This window comes from Lepidochelys kempii, chromosome 1 (assembly GCF_965140285.1).
Source record: "Lepidochelys kempii isolate rLepKem1 chromosome 1, rLepKem1.hap1, whole genome shotgun sequence".
NCBI classification, from domain to species: domain Eukaryota; kingdom Metazoa; phylum Chordata; order Testudines; family Cheloniidae; genus Lepidochelys; species Lepidochelys kempii.
Window position 1 is genome coordinate 157,524,666 of NC_136380.1, and position 19,849 is coordinate 157,544,514.

Genomic DNA, 19,849 nt, shown 5'->3' on the forward strand with positions numbered 1-19,849 from the left:
GAATGTTGTCAGTATCCCAATGGCTTGCTATCCGTTGGAATACTAAGAGGGTTACTTTTACAAAAGGTAGCCATTTTATCTCCCTTTCTTAAAGAGGCTTTGTCTTGAAGTCTTAATAAAAAAGGGAATTAAATCTGGTTCCAGAGGTAGAATTATAAATTTCTATTTGGTGCTACTGGCTGGCTAATTAGACTAGTAACATTGGTCTTTTCTGGAGTGGAATATGGGGACAAAGTGATGTGGATACTTGTAGTCACAGGAAATAAAGGGATTAGCACCTATAGAAATTGGAATCACATATTCATTCATAGGCCAGAAACAGGAAAAGTTATTAACATGAAATGATACTTCAAGACCTCTGCAGAGCACCTAATGCTCAATATCTCCAAACTGCTCCCTATATGCAGCCTGAAGTTGTGTGCAGTTTCAACCCTACTGAATTTCATGGCAGTTGAGATAGTGAATACCACAATAAGCTCCCAAATGCCTTCAGTTAAGGGAGTAGGTAGTTAGTGAAATTGGCACTAGATGCTTTGCTACAGTATATATGCCAGTCAGTCAGTCATTCCACTAGCAAATTCATACCCAAAGTCTTTGGAGAGGCAGGAACCCGTGTATTCTCTTGCATATGGTACACAGACTGAGTGAATGTGACAGCCATTTTGATACCTGTGAGTAAGTTTTAGTACTCACTTTTTTTTTTTTTTTCTTAAACCAAGCAAGGCCAGCACATATGTTTGATTGTGGATATCTGCCTACACAGGGCACTATTTCATGGAAGTCAGATTTCTGTCACAGATCTAAGGCAAACATTACAATTTACAGGAAAGAAAAAGAGGACATCAATACATTGTGCGTTATTGGGAGACATACAGCCTTTATAACTCAGTAGCTTTTATTATTATCTCCGGGTTTTCTATGTCCTTTTTGCTTTGGACCATTCTCAGTTCCAGCTGGGCTGGGCTAGGTTTGTTTCCTTTTCCAGCGTGTGCTAAAAGAAGATATTGAAGTGTCAATAATAAACAAACACCCAAGGAAAAAAAAAAAAGAATGAATATGTTTCTGTCCTGTCCCCATCATTACTTTTTTCCCCTCTTCTCATCCACTGTGCTACCACTGCCCATTGCCTCCACCAGAGGGTATACAGCACATTGTTTTCCCTATCCGCCAGCTCAGGTACTTCTGCAGCTCCACCATTATTTAGAGACTGCTCCTGAGCAGTTCTGAGGGCCCTCAACTCCTCTTTGGATCTTACTGGGACTCGAGGGAGTTTAGCAACTTGTATTCTAGGTGACAGGGACCAGGCTGCATGGCAGTACAGTCAAACTAGATTACTTATGTGCTTCCAGCTGGTGTTTTTAATTCCCCTTCCCAAGAGAAGACAGTTTGAAGAATAATTTATTCAGCTATCACAAGACAGAAATTCACCACTCATTAATAGTTGAGGAATCCATCCCAGGCCTAACATACACAGAAAAGGGTAACTGAGGCAGCTGGTGCATCCAAAATCGGAAAAAGGTGAGGCTCCCTTGTCCATTACATTCAGCATTTTCCTCAAATTCTCTCACTCTTATTCTAATAGTAATGCAGTCCCACCACAAATGCAGCACCTGTCGACTCACCAGCGCATTTTTACCACTGTCATCTAGAACAGAGTTAGAGGACACAGCAGTGAACACGCTGGTGCTAGAATTCCCTAAATTCTGTTTTGTGGGTGTAGTCTAATAATAGGCCACATTTAGTGCTGAAAACAACTTTCCAGAATGTTTGTTCTAATGAGGATGTGAACAGAGTAAATTCAGGAACAGGGTGTAAAATGATTACCCTTTGCACACTTGATGGTCCTTTGCAGAACATGCTGCATAGCAGATACCGTCTTTTCACATGCCACCTGAAATTAAATATACATATATGTTTAGGCTTACCAACATTCCAATCGCCCAAGTTAGTCGCAGTGCTTTTGACCAGAATGTTCAGAGGCCAACTTGATTGACCCGAAGGGTAACAAGAGTCAATGAGTTGTTTTTTCTCCACTCTATAAGGCACATACAAGTTGGCAGCTGAATTTAATGCATAGTGTAAAAAGCTGTAGAATCTTGCAATAACTAGGAGCAAAAGGATCCAAATTAAGGACACAGTCTCCAAAATTAATAAGTAAGAAAGAATCAGCGTGCAAAACACTTATTCTGATAACAAGCGCCACTACTGTAAAAATCAGTTATGAACCAAGGACAAAAAACAAATATTTTTAATGTATAGAGTATCTCTGATTTGGTAGAATCCCCAAATACTTTTACAGACTGTTCAGAGAAAGACCTCATCAGCCATCACTGAAATGCAATCACCAAAAATGAGTGGGTTTTTGTGGGGAGGGAACTATATCTATAGGGGACATTTTTAAGTTTGTATAATGTTAAGTGTCCCAGAGCTGAAATTTGGTCAGGGGAATAGCTCACACTCTTGCAAGAAGTAAAAACAAAAGGAGGACTTGTGGTACCTTAGAGACTAAATGTTATTCTGTATTCCGGATATTGTCTCTCCAGCATTCTGTAACTATATTCTGAGGACTAACAATAATAAAATGAAAGAAGTCATTTATTAAAGCAGTTTCCTGCCAGAAACCACCTCTCTCACACACCTTAAGATTATTTGGATGTTTGTGTGTCCAGGCCAAGAGCATCGCAGCAAACAAGTCTCCAGTTCCAACGAAATCAGCATCCACTTTAGGAGACTCCATTCGAATTCTCTGGGTCACCTTAGTGCCATCTGCTCTAGCTGGAAGGCAGACATACAGTTAAGAAATAGAACCTCTCCCTGCAATTAATACAATACTTACTAAAATTTAAAAGGCAGTTACTGTAGTGCTTGACACTTTAAGTCAGTAGTTCCTTAGGCAGATCTTTAAAAATTTGCAACTATATACAAGCTCTTTCAAACTATTTTTCTCCAAACTTTGCCCATTTGGGAGCCACATCTGCAGTGTGAAGAGATTTGGAAGAGATAGCTAACACCATCATCTTCCATAAAGGAGTCCAAGCCACAGCATGCACAGGTCCCAGCATGTATTTCTCCATCTTGACCTATTGGCAGCTGGTTCAGTAAGTATGGTGAATCTGGAAGCTGCTCACACCAAGATAAGCATCATGTGCTGGAACACTTAGTATCTCTAGGTTGCACCTCGGTTTTAAATGCAAGGGCAGCCATAGGCCACAATGGAGAACACAGTCTGTACCTGACCCATGATTACAACAATAACGAAAAAACAGCTTATGGTCCATTTAGTACACTAGAATTTTTAGGTGGTGCCAAGGAACACCAATTGGTTCTAGATCAGGTTTGTATTTCTTAATTAGTAATCCAACTGTTTTTTTTGGCAGCCCAGCATGTAATCTCTACACTTACATCTCACTGGTAAAGAAGAAAGTGGGATTATTCGCCATCCTGCTCAACAGCACTCCTTTAATATGAGAGCATTCAACACCAATTTACCAAGCGTACACACAGTGCTTGGTGCTATCAGAAGGTGGGGGAGACGTGGAGAGAAAAAAGGCTTAGGAAAGAAACAAATTGTTCCTGTCCAAGTTGTTTACAATCTATTTTGTCAAGAAGACAGTGCAATTTTTCTTCTTCACTGACAAGCATCTTAAGTTTCCATCTTCCCACCCCACCATCACTGCAGGTGTCCGAATCCATATGATTGAGCTGTTCCCATGTACTCCAGGCGGTTTTCATGGAGTGATTTATTTTTACAGCAACAGAAACAAATGGAGTGAGCTGTTCGATAAAACAAGACCATGACTTACTTTTCCTTTGGCTCCCTAGCGCAATTAGGAAGTCACTTCCTAGAGAACCCTGTAGGTCTGAGCTTGTGATCACCACTGTCTCTGGTCCCATAGCATGAAGCATATCCATTACCTTCCCATGCACAAAACAACAAGAACTGGTCATTATGTGTTACTGATAAATGGTAGCAGTCACTGAGCACAGCTCCATTAATAATGCTGAAGAACAGTTTTAACTTCATTGCAACCCTCATAAAGATTAAATAATTTCCCCTCAAACAACTAATTTAAAATATTAGCATTAGATTTAGAGATCTACAACATTAAAGCACTTATTACAATATATTAAGTGTCTCTGTGTTATTTTCAGATCCTCTTCCTATACAGTCCAATACCATGAGTTCAACTGTACAGGCCTCCAAAGAGGAGAGTGAAACCATAAGTAATAAGAAATGTCTAATGATGTGGGGTGTGGGGCTCCCCTCACACAAAAAGTTCCGTGATTTAAGATCTTATTAGACGGGGGAGAGTGAATCCACATATACGTGTGTGAGCGCTAGTGTCTTGTAATAGTTAATAGGATTCTGATAACTTCTCCAGCAACTGAGGTATTAACACTGAACTATAAGGATAGAATGGCTTATATAGCCAGCATCCTAAGAGAAAGTGAATAATAATAAATAATAATAATAAATTTAATAAGCCTCAAATAAAGGGAATTTATCTGAGCTTATCATGTAAATGTTTCTCAATCTCCTTCTCCTTTTGGAACCTAGGTACTGTATGTTTCAAAGGCATGTGTGTATCTGCAGAGGACGTGTACATGTCTAACATTATAGGTATATTCCCCCCTCTACCATTTCTCACAAGAAGTCAAATCCCTATTTGTGACTCTACAATTGGCTGGTGTGGAAGTGATTTTGATTTTTACACAAAGAAAGGATGACTTCAGTACTGGATTTAGCATAAAAAGCAGATACAAAAATAAATTCCCCTAGAAGAAATCCTCTCAGCCTAGCTATGACTCATGAACAGCTGAATAATAAGGGCTTACTTCTCCTATTATTATTCTGTATCGCCTTCCTTTCTTGTCTGAGTTATTCAAAGTTATTTCTCAACTGTCAAACTTCCTAACACACACAGAGTTGGTCAAAATCAGTAACTCCACCCACTGTTGCCAGTGCAATGAATCTATGAGGTAATGGCAAGTCCATTTTCATTCCATATTAAATGTTTCACCAAGGTTTCTAATATTCTTGTACTATCTCAAACAAAACTTAAAAAATTGTGAAAAAACCTGAAAAGCCTCTCAAACAGAGACTTGGCTGTAGCCTATGAATAGATGCCCCTGCTCAGGAACCAGTCAATGGCATTACTGATGTTACCAGACCAGTACATACTGTGATCTCTCACTGTGCTCAACAATTCAGACACCATGGAATAGTAATTCTGAGAACTGGTTTATAAATGGTCTTTTAAAAGAGGAAAAGCAAGTGGATGGTATCTGTGGCAGAGCCGTTTCTAATAGAAACCCTCTTCATAATTTTCCATGAGGCATCCGTTGTGCAATGCTTTCATTCAAGGTTATAACATGGTTCACTCCATGGTTTTCTAACAATCGTTAGTACACCGTTGCTAGCTGCATGGGTGTCCCGTTTCCACCCTACTTGGGCAACTCTTTATCTGATTGATGTAGCAGAGTAATAGAACAAAGATTTTTCTGTCTTTGAAGAATAAACGACCTGGCTTAGGGCCAGATCTTCACAACAAAGGAAGTCTCAACTATGCAGACCCAGCACAGTTAAACATTCAGGTTGGTGTTCTAGAGCAGAAGAGAGAATTCTGTTCCTAAGCCATCGCCCAGCCTCCAAATACAAGTGAATACAAGACTGTAGCATGGCCATGCCAAGGCAGGCTTATCTAAGACTCTAGCATGATTTATTCACCTCTACAATAACACCAGACCATGTATAATTGTGTTAGGGGATTATACAGTGCTGCAATTGATCTTGCTATTAGAGCTAGCTAGATAACATTAATTCCATTTTGGAAAAAGTTTCAAGATTTCAAAAAAAAACAAAAAAACAAAAACAAAAACAACCTGTTTTCATTCTGCCTTTGAGCCTTGGGGGAAAGACATAAGACTCCCGCTCCGTTTTCCAGAATAGCAAATTGCCATGTGGTTAAGGCACTCACTTAGCATGTGGGAGACCCAGGTTCAAGTCCCTACTCTACCTGATTTGAAACAGGGTGCCCTAACCACAAGGTATTTGGGGGTCACTCTCTTCCCTCCCCACCGACCTGAGAAACCTTTCCAACTCAATTTTCATGAAAATACACTTTTCACAAAAATGTTTCTTTTGATTGGCATTTTCTAATGAAAAAACAAAACATTTGTCAAAAAATTCCCAACCAGCTCTACTTGCTCTGCACTTGAGGTAAAACCCTGGCCCTGCTCTTGACTTTATTCCCATTGACTTGAGTGGGGCCAGGATTCCAGCCTTGGCCTTTGCTGTGCAGATGAGATCATGTGGAACAGACCCTGTATGCTGCAGGCAGCTGAGGAAAAACATGGCCAGAAGGAAAAGAAAATCCTACAAGAAACTAGTCTTCAAATGGGTAAGGTACATTTATTACCACATTGTCTCCTCCCTGGAGGAGACAAGATTTTTATCAGTAAATAAGGGTTAACATCCAGCAATCACACTGCTTGGTAGAGAATTCATTTGTAAAACAGTTACTCAGTAGCATATTATCACCATTCTTGTGTGGGACTGGAACGTACAAACTGAAAGCTAATGGCTTGTAAGCATGACTAGCAGCATAACCACTCCACTCTACTTAGGCTCTTGATTCCATTGATGAGAATAGCAAAGACACTGTTATAATTAGTGGTGAGTCACATGAGGGGTATTCCCTGGATAGGGCACACCGGGGGATGCAAAACAGGAATAAAAATGGCTGAGATTTTTTGAGCTGCTTTCCACTGGGGAAAAAAAAAAAACAATCAGCAAGCGACATTCAGATGGCTTTGCTGGAGGAAAAACTGCAAAGATCATGGCTGCTGTAGGTTCACTACTATCCTGGGTGTTAGCATGACCATTGGAATACAATTTTCAGATAAAACATTAAAAAAAGGTGAAAAATCAAATCAGGAGAAATAATTCCAGAGTCCTTTACTGAAGGAGTCAATTGTATTCACCAAAAGGGTGTGTGTTAGAACATAGAACTGAGCCCCTCAAGTCAACATTACATCAAATCCCTAGTTTTACACTTTACGTTCCAACCCTGCAGACTTCAGCATATGTTCAGCTTGCGTAAGAACGAGAGGATTTAACCCTACAAGGACAAATCCTTACTGTAGAACAGGATGTTTGTGAAACCTGCAGCTTCTGGCATTGTCAGATCATGATGCTAGCTTTCACAGGACAAGGTTCAGGCTCCTCTGTGCCTACTATTTGGAAGTGCCTGAAGACCATAGTTGCAGCCTGGCTGCTAGTCCTCTGCACTTCTGGGGTGAGCACCACAAGTCCCATCCTGCTGACCAGCTCTCTGGATAGTAAGACACCCAGCCCCTCTAAAAGCTAAAGTTAAGAACCTTCCAGCTGCAGCTACCTACAGCAGAATAGGACCCTGAGCCCAACCCTTCCTGCACACACTTTCCTCAGTGCTGTTTCCTGCTGCACCGCAGAGCTTGCTGGTAACTTTTTCCTCTCTAGCAAGCCCTGTGGCAGAGTGAAAGCTGGCTGTGCTAGCCCTGCAGTGTTGCTATCACAGTAGTCTCATCCTGGCAGCAGGGGGAGCAGCTAGCACACCACAACAGTCATCTGAATGAAGAGTATGGTTTTCATCCTAATTAGTGCATTTCTCCATGACTGGCAGTGTGATCATTTATAATATATGGGGGCTCCTTCACCCCCCACCCCATCCTTACATCTCAGTGGCATTAAGTCCACAGTGCTCTATTTAATATAATTGTTTTGGTTTTATTTAAGTCTTTTAAAAAGACTTTCCTTCAACAGTCCAACACTAACCATAAGAAGTTTTCTGTGCATGAAGTGTGACCTGAATCACTACAGCTTTGCAGAGACATTACAGAGAAGGTGACACGGGAGGCAATATGCAAGCATTAAGGACACAAATTATAAACTGCAAAATTGCAGGCAAACCTCTGGACACACACACCTACGTACCTCTAAAGCTTCTTTTTCTGTGTGAATCTTTCTGCCAGTGAGCAACCTAGCAGTCAAGAAAGAAGATTAAAAAGCATATATACTATGGACAATCACTGTTTGCTTTGCTCACCAGGATTATCTCTCTGAATATATGGTATCTTGTTTACAAGAGGGCCTGAGCAAACCATTGGCTATATTAAATAGCATGTGGTACAAGACTGTCTTTTAGTGTCTTTGAATACAACAGATAGAAATTTCTTATCTTATTGGCAACTGACTAAAATTTAAAAAGCTCTGTACATGAAATCAATGGGTGGTCTAAGTTATGTTGCAGTGAATTGTCTGCATCACAAACATTTCCATCCCCCATGATGAACCAAAGACATGGGACTCCCTCAGTAAAAGAGGAAAGACCATGATGCATCATGGGAGATTTAAACTGATCAGGGAACCCAGCCTAGGGGGGAGAAGGGAATCATGAGGTATTGCTATGGTATTTCCAAAGCCAACTATTTCAGTTTTCAGCCAGACTATTTGTGGGGAAAACAAAACAAAAATAAAAAACTGAAAAAAAGAATTATTTTTTTGCACTGGGAAGGTGGCGGGGGACAAATATTTTCCAGCAAGCTCCAGAAATGACCTTTGGACACAGTCTATTAAAAGTAACTATAAAATTGAGATGTTTAAGAAAATGGGATATTTTTGGGAGTTATTTAAAAAGGTGAAATTCAAATAATATTTTTTTAAACAAGCAATCTTCAAGATTTACTAAGGAGCTCCATTTAAAAACAATTAAAGAAAAAAAAGACACCAGTAACAAAACCCAAAACACAAACAAAAGCCAATTTACTGAATATAATGGGAGGAACGGAGTTCATTTGTTCCTCTTTTAGCCCCAGATTTACCAAGCGTACTTACTCAGCCTCAAACTGATTAGGAGTTATTATATCTGCAATGGGTACAACTTTGTCCCTGTAGACTGGGAGAAGATCCTTTGGCACATACTGAAAAACAATAGGAAAATGATAATGAACTCTGCCAGTAATTACTGTGGTAGTTACAGTGGTAATTTTCCTTCATTGAAATTTGATTTCCATACATTAACATACATTCTGTAACCTAGTGGACTACTCAGTTTCCAACCTGCAGGAGTACTTAGAGCAATAAATGGAGTCATAACTCCTGGCTTCTCTTCCTAGCTTTGCAACTGACTTGTTTTGTGACTTTGGAAGAGTCCTTTAACCTCTCCGTGTCTCACTTTCTCGCCTCTGTTAAATGAGGAATTGTTCTCCAGCTGGCATGGTTGTAAGAATAACTTCATTAATGTGGGCTGGGAGGGGACACCAAAGATTCCTGGCTCAAAACTACTTCCCCCGCCCCCACAAAAAAAAGTTACAACTGTTACATTTTATTTTGTACAGTGACTATTTATCGTTGAGACGTGTTGTGCACATATACCTTCCACCGTAGCTGTTTGTGCACCCACTACGCTTGGCACGGAGACTTTTAGTCAGCGGTCCTGTTGGGGTAGTGCTCATGCCAGCTCATGTGTCCTTGTGCCGCCAACCAAGGGTATAAAGGGTGAGGGAACTCCAGCCTCCCTTCAGTTCCTTCTCACTGGTAGCTTGGCAACGTTAGCCTCCGAAGGAGCAAGGAAGAAGGGTGAGTCATGGGATATGTATGTGCATATCTCCAATAGTTACTGGACAGAGACGTAACCTTTTTTCCCTCCGAGTGGCTGTGCGCTTCAGGTGATTCCCAAGCACTGCTCCTTCAGGTGGTGGGAGTTTGGCGTCTACTTGAATAATGGACTGTAGAACGGAAGCTATTCAGACGGCATAGTGCTTAGCAAACGTGTCGGCAGATGACCACATTGCTGTTCCACAGAAGTCCACAATTGGGATGTTGGGAGGAAAGCCCGCCAGCCCCTCAGGTTAAGCGGTCAAACAGCATCAGTGCCACGGTCAGCACTGGAATTACTGACGGTATGAGGTCGGCATCAGTCAATGGAGCGGGTGTTGAGTGTGTCAGTTCAGACAGTACTACGGAGCGGCCCGTGAGGGCACTCACTCTTCACTTGGTGCCAGACAGCTAGTGCAAACCTGTACCAGATGAAATGCTGCAGCTGGAGTTCCTGTGTGAGCTCAAGGAGCCCTTCTTCCATCTTGATGCAGTCTTTACTTTCAGAAGGCTGGGAGTTATAGCAGCCTTGTAGTATGGCCTGGGAAAGGAGAATGACTTTTCTCTCTGGGGGTCTACAGGTCCCCCCCCGTAAGAACTGGATGAAGATGGAAGAGCCAAAGCTGTCTGGAGGAGGAATACTCAGCTTTCTCAGTCCCAGAGGGGCCTGGCTCATAGGCTGGGAGCATGTTTATCCTTGAGGTACTTTGTACCTAAACAGACTAGTGTGTTCTCCTAGTCAAGGAGTTGCAGATGCTGCACTTGTCTGATATGCTGTTCATCATGTTGAATGAAGCAGCAAGTATGTCCATCGTTTACATTCATAACAGCTTCCCATGAAGGGCAGTATTTAAAACCTGGGGACATGTAAAGCTAGTACCAGAGTACAACCCCAGGAGCAAGACAAACAGAAGTTATCCCTGCAGGGAGAAAATCAAAGGAAACGCTAAAACTACATATTTATACAAAGCCTAAACAAGTGGTCACCAACCGGTCAATCGCGATCGACTGGTCAATCCTGGAGACTTTCCCAGTCGATCGTGATCTGCAGTGGTGCAGCGGGGCTCCTGTTAAGGCAGACTCCCTGCCTGACCTGGCCCCACACTGCTCCCAGAAGTGGCCAGTACACCCCTGCAGCCCCAGGGAGGGGGGGCAAGGGTCTCCGCACACTGCTCCTGCCTGCGTGCACCACCCTCGCAACTCCCATTGGCTAGGAATGGCGAACTGTGGCCAATGGGAGCTGAGGGGGTGGTGCCCACAGAGAGGGACAGCGTGCAGAGCCATGTGTCCCCCCCGAGGGGAAAGTTCTGGCTAATGGCTGTTGGGAAATCTATGTGAAATGAGTCACCCCAGACTAGTTGCTAGTGGGCAGGTGTTCAAATCACAACTGGCAGTTTTGCTGGCATTGTCAACGGAGAGGCCTTCGCAATGATAGATGGCTAATGCACTTTGAGTGGCATGGAGGAAATTTTTCCCTGACAGTCCGTATGCTAGTTGTTCTGTGGGTTGATAGGGGACCACCGTTCCCAAGGCTATCCATCTAGCACACTTCAGAAACACTAAGTTCATTGAAATAAAGTAAGAGCTCTATAAATGCGACACTGGAATTCAGACTCAAGTTTGAACAAGGTAGCTTTGTTCTGGTATAAGCAGCTTGTCAATCTAAATATGGTTCAAGCAGACAATTACCAACCATAGAGCCTTCTCCATTCCATTTGTCACCCATCACTGGATCACACACTGCAACAGAAAATAAAACCAACCTTAGAAACAGAGGACCCCTGCGTAGTCCCTGTGAGGAGATATACTTTTACCCAATAGTAGGAGACATGGTACAATACTGTCATTTTATAAACTTGTGTCATTTGACCCACTCTTGCAGTACATCGGAGCAGGAGTTTGTGATCCACGAAGGGAAAGGGTGGGAGGAGGATGTCAAAAACAGGTATCAGAGGGTTGTGACCACTCTGCCCTCTCCATATTGTTAAATTTTGGGGGCCGGATGTCCTGGTTAGAGGTGGAGGAGGGAGTGTTGTGAGATGGAAAATGCTGAGAACCCCTGCCTCAGTTCAGAGCAATAAAAATTAGTGAAATCTGGGAAGAAAAGGGGAGGAGCTTATATTTATAGATTGTGTCACACAAAAGCCTTATTTTATTTTAATTAAGAAGGAAAACTCTTCTTCCAGAGCAGATTTTGTAGACACATACCAATCATGATAAAATTAGGATTAAGACAGACATTTATGGTGCAGTCTCAGGATCATCAATCACATTAATAGCCTATTCAGAGTGACCTTAAATTTCAAAATAAGAGTGGCAATAGTCCAGCAACTGGTGATGTGTTCTGGAACAGCAATGCTGTCCACAGTATTAAGAGAGTCACTGTCAAGATACAAATCATGGGACAAATCCCAAGGTTCTTATTCAATGTTCAGTCAGTCCTTGCTCAGGCAAATTTCTATTGGTGACAAAGGGAACATCTCAGAGAAACAACCTCGGCATCTGGCACCACATAAAGTTCTTAACCTCTCTTACCAGCACCAGTGTCACTCATTAATCTGAAAGAATTCTACAAATTAAGTTTATTTCCTGCTATTTTGCTGCCCACTTTTTATATTTGTTTCAGATGGTCAATGAACTACCATTAAGTGGATACATAATTGGTTAAACAACAGCAAATGATGAGTAACTAATAACTATTGATGGAATAATGTCAAATTGGAAGGAGGTCTCAAGTGGGGTTCCACAAGGATCTGTTCTGGGTCCACTGTTATTTAACATTGTTAATTATCTGGATGTAGGTATAGAAAGCATACTGATCAAATTTGCAGATGACACAAAGCTAGGGAGGGGTTGCAAACATTGTGGAGGATAGAGCTAAAATTCAATGGGGTCTTGATAAATTGGAGAAGTGGGTTATAGACAACAAAATGAAATTCAACAAAGACAAATGTGAAGTGCTACACTTAGGGAGGAAAAAACAAAAGCACAAATACAGAATGGGGAATAACTGGCTTGGCAGCAGCACTGCTGAGAAGGATCTGGGAGCTGTGGTGGATCACAACCTCAACATGAGTCAGAAATGCAAATGCAATTTTTGGTTCCTTTAATAGAGGCATAGCATGCAAGTCCCAGAAGGTGATAGTATTGCTCTTCTTGGCTCTGGTTAGGCCTCAGCTGGAGTCCGGTGACCCAAATTGGGTATAGAAAGGATGTGGAGAAACTGGAAAGGATCCAGAGGTGAATGACAAAGATGATCAAAGGGATGGAATGCAAGCCATGTGAGCAAAGGCTAAAGGAACTGGGTATGTTTAGTTTGGAAAAGAGGAGAATTGGGGGGGGGGGGGGGGGAGGACACATGATAGTGGTCTTCAAATACTTGAAAGGCTGCCATAAAAAAGATGGAGAAAAGTTATTCTCGCCCTCTCTTATGGAGGGCAGGACAAGAGACAATGGGTTCAAATTACAGCATAGCAGATGTAGATTAAATCTCATGAAAAACTTCCTAACTGTAAGAACAGCAGGACAATGTAACAGACTGCCTAGGGAGGTCTTTGGAGGTTTTCAAAAGAAGGCTGGATAGCCATCTGTCTTGAATGGTTTAGACACAAGAAATGCTGCATCTTGGCAGTTAGGCTAGATGACCCTTGCGGTCCCTTTTAACCCTATAATTCTATAAAACTGAACTGGGTGGTTTCAGTTTCTGTTTATAGTCTATTTTCTGATTTCATGCTCTAGTACAAAGCTCTTGGGAGCTTCATAACATATCAGAGAAATATTTTCAATGAAGGTTTAAACAAAAAAAACCATCATCGCTCATGAAAAATATTTCTCTTCATATAGGTTTCATACGTTTTTTTTAAAAAACATAAAAAAGCCAGTTTGCTTTTAAAAAAAAGTAAAGCATATATCCTGGGCCTAAATTTAAGTTGTGGTGTCTAACAAAAGACAGATTCAAATCACATTAGCCAGAGCCATGTTTAAACATTGTTCTTTGCTGTATAGTGCTGGCTTTAGGCCAGCTTACACAATAATTTTTACCATGTCAATACAGTGTTAGAATGACAGTCTTCCCAACCGTGTTATAACATGTTGCCTTGAAATGGTAGAAGCTGCTATGTAGACTGCTCCAAATCCTGGTATATACAGTACTAATCAGGTTACAAAATGGTTTTATAAAGCCATGGTACTGCCTGGCCCTCTTCTAGGCTATATAAACCAGTTCACAAAAACCACTGTAACACAATTAGACATTTATGCGGAGATTTGATACTATATAGGCATGTTGTTTCCATCATGAACTATTTAAACATGGTTTAATTGGAACTCCAGGATAGATAGTCTTTTAATGTCAGCAGAATTATTATGTATTTCGTGGTGTTCATAGAAGGTTGTTGATTTTAAAACTGTACCGCTGATGCTTTTATTTATTTCAACAGGAACTGTCTGCTACTTATAATACATTTGTAATGCCTACAAATCATGACTGAATGAGGCACTTATTTATGGGCTACTCTACACAAAACATCAAAGTGAATCTGAGTATTTTTCACCTAGAAGTTGTTGACATCACTGCTATGCTTTAGAATGGGGCGAACAGGAACCCCCTTCTTCTCTGCAATTTGGCACCCGGTGGACACCTGAGATTGGCCAACATAGGGTGGTTACAATTCTTCAGCTCTGCAGGCCAAAGTCAGTGACTGAAATCTAAGTGCTGCTGGCTCAAATGAGATGTACGCCAAAACCAATAAGAATTCTGTTAGCTAGAGGAACAGTTTAATAAATCCAGGATCTGAGTCATCTATTTCAACTGATAATTGCTTGTGAATCATTTGGGGAGTGTTCTGACCATGCAACTCTACAGAATCTGAAGACCATTGGGTCAGGCCATCATTTGCAGTCCCTATTCATGGAAAGCTCCCACTGACTTGACTGTGCAACTTAAATAGGAGTTCTGCCTGATTAGGGTCTGTAGGGTTTGAACATGGCCATTCAAAGTACCTACAGTGATCAAGGAACTGGATAACTCAGGGGACTAGTAATGGGAAATGCAGGTTTTCATCCCTTTATTGCTGGTTTGAGCCTGGCCAGCTATGGGCAGCAGAACATTACTGTCATCTGCCAGCCCTCATGAGTAATCTCAGAGACAGGTCCAGTACTAAATGGTCCTGGAGTCTGAACTGGCCTTTCAGAAATAAAAAGGCCAGGGTGCCACCTCCAGGATGTGACTGACACACCTTCACAGGACAACGTGGAGAAGTCTGTATCTGAGGATCAAGCGAAGACATCAGTTTCCAGTATTATCAGTATGTCTCATGCCCTCATTGCTAAGCAACAAACAGCAGCAACTAGATAGGATTTCACAGGACTTTGCTAGATAGAGAGGATCACTCCTTAAGGCATATCTTTCTTTGGCCGGCATGATGCAAGAAAAGCAGCAGAAGGCACAAAAGTAGAAAGAAAAAAAATAAATCACTTTAGCAACACTAAACTGACATTCCAATGGAGTCTCAGCAAGATCAAAACAGGGCATTGTTGTGAAATTCAGAATAATGTCAGAGGACTGACTTCACCTGAAGGGATTTCAACATGTGCACAGAAAATAATGAGACTGAAAAACTTAAAAGCCATCAAGTCCTTACCGTACACTAGATCAGAGTTCTGTTGCTTCAACTCCTGAACGATATCAACCACCATTGCAAGGAATGATGCATCCCTCGTGTAACCTTTAGGCAGAAAAATAATTTTTAAGTTAATTTCAGAGAGCAACATTTTGTTTACATCAGACACATCTCTATGCAGAAAGGAATGCTGGTCATTTCCTCCCATTCCTGGAAAAAGAAGTGTTTAGAACAGAAGACTTCTTAATATTTTATTTAGGGATAAGCGGATACAGAACAAAGGCAAGATCAACACTTGCTAACTCACCCAATTAAACCTCTAAAAGAAAATAAGTCTTAGTAAATGAGTCTTTCATAGGAATTGCCCAATACGTGGTCTAAATGCTCGGAAATAAAAAAAAAAATTAAAAAAAGAAAACACTCCCCTTTTGTTCAAAACACCAGTTTGAAAGTTCATAGTATAAACAGCATTGTTCAGGATGCAGCAAATGAGAAAGGGAAATATAAAGTTTTAAATTTCATTAGCATTTCTGAGACTTGTGCTGGAGGCAGCCTTCTTGTTGAAAACCAGTGTTATCTGTGAGGCTGCCAACGTCCTAACCTAACAGAAGAAAACGTAAACCTGGGTATGTCTACACGGCAATGACAGGGTAGGATTGCAGATTGTGTACACATACCCAAGCTTTAATCCAACTAGTTTGGGGATGATGGGAGCAGTGAAGTCTAGGCAGTGCTGGCTGTACAGGCCGACCTGGAACCTTGAGTAATTACTTGCATGGATGGCTCACAATGACATGCAAATAATTATTCAGCTATGACATGCTGCCATAGCTTCACTGCTCCAGTACGCAAGCTAGTTTGTGTGTGTTTACACAAGATGCAATCATACCTCGTGACTGCAGTATAGACGTCACATGCACCCTGTCTCTAGCCTGTTTGGATAAAGGTTTAACCATAGAACTCATTTTTAATATATTGTACCTTAAGTTTTCTTCAGATGTTTAATACTAAAGCAAGTTGGAAGCTGATTTCATTTCATCCCACTGGGCTCTCATACTACTAGCATCACAAGTGATAGTGCTCTGTAGCAAAATGGTCTCCCCCAGCTTTTGGCTCAGAAATGCCAACAGTAACTAAATACTTAAGCACGTTTCAGAGTTTTCATTAATTCCTAGAAATGCTTCTTTCTTAGAAGCAGAGAAAAATGAGTGCAGTTTCCACATCCATGAAATCCGGTTTACTTCAGCAAGGAGGCACTGGTGTCAGATGGGAGAAGTGGATTTATAATGAGCAGCCATCATAAGCTGATCTCTGTAGATTATGCTAACAACTATTCACCTTCTCAGAGAGAGTGTGTTAGTAAATTATTGACACAAATATCTCAAGCATTCCACAGAACTTGGGCTAATTTTTCCCCTAAGGTATGTCTTGTCAAAGTAAGGTAACTGTGAAAAGATCTGGGAGCAACCTTTCACAGAAGCAAATGTAACACAATTTAGGTTCACACAGCAAACATAACACTAGTTCTTCTCCAGGTAAGCCAGCAAAACGAGGGATCCAAGTGACAGTCAGATCCATCTGCCCCCAAATTGACTTCATTTCACTCTTTGGTTTAATAGCAGGTGTGATCCAGGAAGCTCAAATAGCAGAGCAAGGCACAGAGTTTTAACAGGGATTCCCTTGCTCAAGAATATGCACATTAAGTTTACCAAAGAGTGGCATGCGAGGTCCTTTCTACCAAGAGCCAACTGCCCACTGGTCATCACCATCATTGCAAAATGTATGGATGGATAATGTTTAAGAAATTATGTATCTGTACTGAAAATTCTGTTATTAAGGTCTATGTGTTAAAGTAGGGCACCAGAAGGTGATAAATAAGGTTAAGATTCTGTCACAGGTATTTTTAGTAAAAGTCAGGGATAGGTTGCGGGCAATAAACAAAAATTCATGGAAGCCCGTGACCCGTCCCCGAGTCACAGAATTCTTGACCTCCATGACAGAATTGTATCCTTAGGGATAAACATGCACCTGTCAGCTATGAGGAAAGAGATGCTTATCTTTCTCCGGTAATGTGTGCATAGCGTATTGTCTGCTTCACAATGGAGGACTATTTGCATTACTGATCCTGGTGCTAATAGAGAGATTGTGAAATCACCAGAAATAAAAGCTGCAGGGGGGTGGGGAAAAAACATAACAGGGAGGATCATGTTTACAAGTAAAGACACAGATTGTAGGGGTATAACTGAGATATGGCCTGGCTCTTTCACTGAGGAGAGGAACTATCATTGTGTCCTGCCTTATGAAAGGAGGGTCACAGCCAACCTGGTTGGAAAATGCTGCAAAGACTTTCAGTGAACTAAACTTCATTAGACAAGAAAGTACCTTGTTAGTTAAGTCTCGGCTTTAGACTACAAGTTATAATCTCATTTTACTTGTAACCACGTGTTTCCAGTACTTAAACTATAGAGATTCAAGAAGTAGCAAGTCCATTAAACTTTTATCTGATTTCACTATAATCATATCTAAGTGCTGTGTGTGTGTGAAGCAAATCAGTGATCTGACGTGGACCTGGTAAGCGGTGGTGTACTGTTTCTTTGGGAGCAGCAAATCTGAAAATGCTACGAGTGTTCAGTGAGCCAGGGCTTGACCGCTCTGGGGGTGCACTCAGAGGTTGGAGTGTGCCTCTAGCTAATCTGGAGAGAGAGTGTGAGGCCCTGCACAGGCCTGCAAGGTACTGCTTGTGTCGCCCATGGCCAATGGAGATGGGGAGCTGACCCCCAGCAGACATAGACAAGGCTTCTTCATGTTAAAGGTTGGTGGTAGGGAGGTGCCTCACAACCCTGGGAATCTCAGGAAGTGTCACAGCAGGTTACTGCTAAAGATAACAAAGCACCGCTACACTAGATAACCTAGTAACATCCAACTCCCTTCTTTGGGGGTAGCAGCCTCACTTATGGCCCTGGAAGATAAAAGGCTGAATTCCAAGCCCAGCCAGGAGTAGAGTGAGAACCTAGTGTTGAAATAGGGGTTCTTTATTTAGGAAGACATTAAACTAGTGTCTCTCTTCTGTCCATTTCTTTTATTTTTCTAAATGGGAATTGAGGCTCCCATGCAGAGCTGGCAAAAGAAAAAAACCCACAGACCAAAGCCACAGATAAAACATTTGAAGTAGTTTCCAGAAAAATGACTAAAATTTCTAGTTTAGAAATTTTTTCCAATATTTGAATGAAATGTTTTAGCGTTGAAAATATGATTTTTCTTCTTCCTCCCTCCACCCATACCTTATGCCACCGAAAAGGGGGAGAGGGAGAAGGAACACTAAACTTTTCAAGTTTTGTTGAAAACAAAAACAAACAAAAAAAAAAACCTTGAGCATTTTTGAAAATTTCAAAAAAACCAAACACCCCAACCTTTTTGAAATTGTTTTTTTAAAAAAAGGTCAATTTTTTATTAAAATATTTTTCATTTGAGAATTTTTAACTAGCTCTAATCACAAGATACTGTTCGCAAAGAGCAAGGCAGAGATTCTCAAACTTGTCCATAGTGTGGTCCATACCTTATTAGACAGAGGACAGTCACATAGACCTCATTTCTAATTCACAATTGCAAAAATAGACTTGCTTACAGCAAAAAAAAATAATACAAATGAGCAATATATTTTTATAGCTGCCTTTTAAGGTGATTTAGCACATGGGAAAGTTAGCATTGTCCAATCAACAAGCTCTCGCCTGACCATGAGCAAACACACTGCAGAGCACCATGTACCAACGTTTGGGAAGTTGTGGAGTTGTATAAGCCTCCAGTGACCTGGCCAACATTCCACTCTCAGAAAAAACAGGCTCTGCTGTCCACGGCTGGGAATGAATATATAAGCTAAATATACAACTGCTGCCATTTTTGCATATATACAGTCAGCACTGACAGGGCCAAATGGACTTGATGTAAGCAGGTGCAATCCCATTCACTTCAACAGAGTTGCACCCCACTTACTCTGAATTCGGCCCCAAGTATCCTACCTCATCACTCTGTAAAGTGCTGTCTGGAATACAAGAGGCACTGTTACCAATTTTTTAAAAAAAGTGTTTTACATGCTGAAGACACTCCTGTAATAAGGACATGCCTCCAGATTGTTTCATGTGCAGTAAAATGTACAAAGAATAATCTTCTGGAAAATCCTTCAGAACCTTCTGTTTTTCTGGGAAATTGTTCTACATGGCTGCAGACTAACCCTTCACTCAGGAAAAAATAATACATACATGTGCCTCCCAACCAAATGGAACCCATTTACGCTGATATTCATTACCACATTAGTGTCACCTCATTCTGTGTCCTATTTAATATCTCCTTTACCTTGGAGAGCTCCATAGAAACAGGAGGGGAAATAATTCAGCAGACATGCAGTACCCTTCATGCTCGAGTGGTCGTTATGGGTCATAATCTCAGATCCAAACAATTAAAGTCTCCTGTTATCTCTGGCTTTAAAAACACCTCCCTACATGTGGAAGTCATGTAATCAATCAATCAATCTGGCAATCAATTTCTGCTTGAGTTTTAGAAGCAACAGCTCACTGCTATAAGAAATACAGATAAT

The 19,849-nt window shown here is 41.2% G+C and overlaps 1 protein-coding gene across 1 annotated transcript in view; it reads right to left on the reverse strand.

Moving 5' to 3' along the window:
• Positions 1–222: 222 nt before the first annotated feature.
• Positions 223–19,849, reverse strand: part of PDXK (pyridoxal kinase) — a 76,191-nt gene continuing 56,564 nt past the window's right edge. Inside the window, exons 4-11 of the mRNA XM_073359264.2 lie at positions 15,280–15,363; positions 11,331–11,377; positions 8,876–8,961; positions 7,976–8,021; positions 3,804–3,915; positions 2,639–2,775; positions 1,825–1,891; positions 223–991 (exon numbers count right to left, since the gene is read on the reverse strand). Of these exons, the coding sequence (XP_073215365.1) occupies positions 879–991; positions 1,825–1,891; positions 2,639–2,775; positions 3,804–3,915; positions 7,976–8,021; positions 8,876–8,961; positions 11,331–11,377; positions 15,280–15,363 (692 nt within the window). The 3' untranslated portion in view covers positions 223–878. The remainder of the gene's footprint in view (positions 992–1,824; positions 1,892–2,638; positions 2,776–3,803; positions 3,916–7,975; positions 8,022–8,875; positions 8,962–11,330; positions 11,378–15,279; positions 15,364–19,849) is intronic.